The sequence below is a fragment of the Monopterus albus genome, unplaced genomic scaffold (assembly GCF_001952655.1).
Source record: "Monopterus albus unplaced genomic scaffold, M_albus_1.0 scaffold44.1, whole genome shotgun sequence".
Taxonomy (NCBI): Eukaryota; Metazoa; Chordata; class Actinopteri; order Synbranchiformes; family Synbranchidae; genus Monopterus; species Monopterus albus.
Window position 1 is genome coordinate 1,103,750 of NW_018127924.1, and position 2,576 is coordinate 1,106,325.

At 40.6% G+C, this 2,576-nt stretch overlaps 1 protein-coding gene across 1 annotated transcript in view; it reads right to left on the reverse strand.

Annotated features, from left to right (window-relative positions):
• The window catches only part of ncoa2 (nuclear receptor coactivator 2), a 46,182-nt gene that overhangs the window by 17,294 nt on the left and 26,312 nt on the right, over positions 1-2,576 (reverse strand). The window contains exons 7-8 of the mRNA XM_020599994.1: positions 1,307-1,408; positions 1-100 (exon numbers count right to left, since the gene is read on the reverse strand). The exon at positions 1-100 is cut by the window's left edge and continues 29 nt beyond it. Of these exons, the coding sequence (XP_020455650.1) occupies positions 1-100; positions 1,307-1,408 (202 nt within the window). The remainder of the gene's footprint in view (positions 101-1,306; positions 1,409-2,576) is intronic.

The following is a 2,576-nucleotide window of genomic DNA, read 5'->3' on the forward strand; positions in this document are numbered from 1 at the left end:
TTCTGTAGGTGGAACCTCTGGATACAGCGCCTCACCAGATCCTCCCAGCCTGGTTTCATGGATGCCCGCAGCAGACTTGTATCCAAGGATGTTATCTTACCTAAACAGAGAGGACCAGATTAGGCAGGCCTTATTCAGACATTTTAGCTGGAATTTCCATACTCATGCACAAACCCACAGCAACGAAGCTGAAAGTGTTTAATTTCAAACATAAATATATATATATTACAGCTTGTTGAGCAGAAGATGTTCTCCACTTGTCAAAAACTTTAATAAGAAATTACATCTGTGGTTGTAAGGCACTGGAATTAATTAATTAAGGAGAAACTCCTGTCTACACAAAGATAACAGGAAGTACAAATACTGTCGGTACAAATCAAGTAAAATCATCATTTAGACATTCAAAAGGTCAGAGGATGAACTATCTAAGAACTGTCTTTACGACTCTACAAATACAGACATGGTGTGTGTATTAAACACACACACACATTCACTTGTAGCACTCCAACAGTTGTCCCTCACCAGATTGCAATTTAAATGGAGGCAGTGATGCGTTTAATGGACTGACAAGCAGACTGATGAATGACAGCCATGGTGAGTGATCACAGAAACATTCATAACAGGAGCATTGTGTAACATTTCATAGTCAACAAGTTCTCATAGAGAAAAAAATTGGAGAAGCAACATTTCTTATCAATACATATTTTTGAAAGAATCAGAGAAAAAAAAAATCATACTCTCAATACTGAATATGAAAATGACAATAAATATCTATAGTAGGGAAGTCAAATACTATATGTCTACAAGCAACTATCTGTAAGTGTGCTTGTGTTGTATCTGTGTGTATACATGCCACACACAAAAGGACAGAGGTGGAAAATTGGACTTAATGCATTCAGTCCTAACGGCCTTTACCAAGGATGTAATAGAAAGTCACTTTCGGCTTTTCCCATTTAGGGGTCGCCACAGTGAATCGTCATACTGACGACTTTCATGTTGACATTTGGCACGCGATTTACGCCGGATGTCCTTCCTGATGTAACCCTGACTCAAACCCAGGCCACAGCGGCGAGAGCGCTGCGCCTTAACCACTAGCCTACCAGGGATGGCTTTATCAAGGATGTAATAAACATCCTCTATATCACAATATCTTTGCAAAAATGAGAAAAGCTCTGTTCAAACTGGTAATAAGTGAATCACAATCTAAAACGGTGTCACTATGATTGCCTTTAACAAAACAATAACAAAACAAAAAAACAAGTTTGGCCTTACACTATATTATTTTGACTGTGACTGGTTCATGTACCTTGTAGGTCCTGGCGTGTGGTGAAGCTCTCATGTGTGGGAAGGATGGGTCTCTCTTTCATGGGTACCCTGCGAGCCACACAAATCAGGCATGACTGAAAGTCTAGAAAGAAAGGACGAGAGGGAAGACAAAGAGGAGCAAAGAGTTGGAAAATGCAGAGGAAAGAAAATACAAGGTAGAGGATATAACAAAGAGAAAAGGGCAGAGACAGAGGGGATGATGAGGGATGGGAGAGGAGAGAAAGGAGGGCATACATGACAGAGACAAAGGAAAAAGAAAATGAAATGCATGTTATTCCAAGGCAGCATAATTAATACAGTTATTAATGAGCATGGGGATCAGGACGCAACTTCTTTCATAAGGAGGAGCAGCTACTGCTGGCGAGGGAAATGATGAAGTGTGACCTTTGATGGTGTGGGTGTGTATGCATGTGTGTGTATGTCTCTGGCTGGTCTCACCTAGAGTGCCATCTCACACTAATGACATTTCCTCCGTCTCAACCTTAAAGATCGCCATCACTCAATAATGACAGCCGCCTCTGACACATGCACAGAACAAATCCAGGACTGGGGTAATGCCGAAAAGCCTGCTAATATCAGTAATTCCCAGAATCTCATGTTTTTGGCAAACAAATACATGCCAGGGCTGACACACACACACCTTTTATTTTGGCTTGTAAACAGAGCTTCTTGAGTGGTCTGACCTACACATCTGTAAATCTCTCTCACCTCTCTTGCTTTCTATCTCCTTTCCTTCCTGTCATTGTTTATGGTGGGACAAATTCCTGCAACTCTAACGACTGATCCTCCCTTACCACTCACACACATGTAAACACACATTTCTGGCCTGCATCCCAGTCACTCTATTTGACACAGTATGGCTGGCAAACAGCTGGTGCACAATAGAAGCTGGAGAAAAGAAAAGATGGCTTGAAACTACACTTCCATGAAGTGAAACGCATTTTCATTTCTGTTTGAATCAAGTTGCAGTTTGGAAGTGGGGAATTACAGATACTCATCAAAGCAAATAGGATTTAGGCTGTTAAGGTGTGGAATACTGCAATTGTTTTAAGAACATTAAGTAATCATGTTTTACAAAGTGCTGAAATGTTTTGGATGAGGGACAGCATTGGAAATGCACTCCCAATTACAGGATCCTGTGTAAAGCCATAAAAACCACTAGAAAAGTTGAGTGACTGAATAACGAGCACATACAACAGGCAATTTAAATACATTTTCCAGGAAAGGCAAACAGATGTTTATACTAGAGG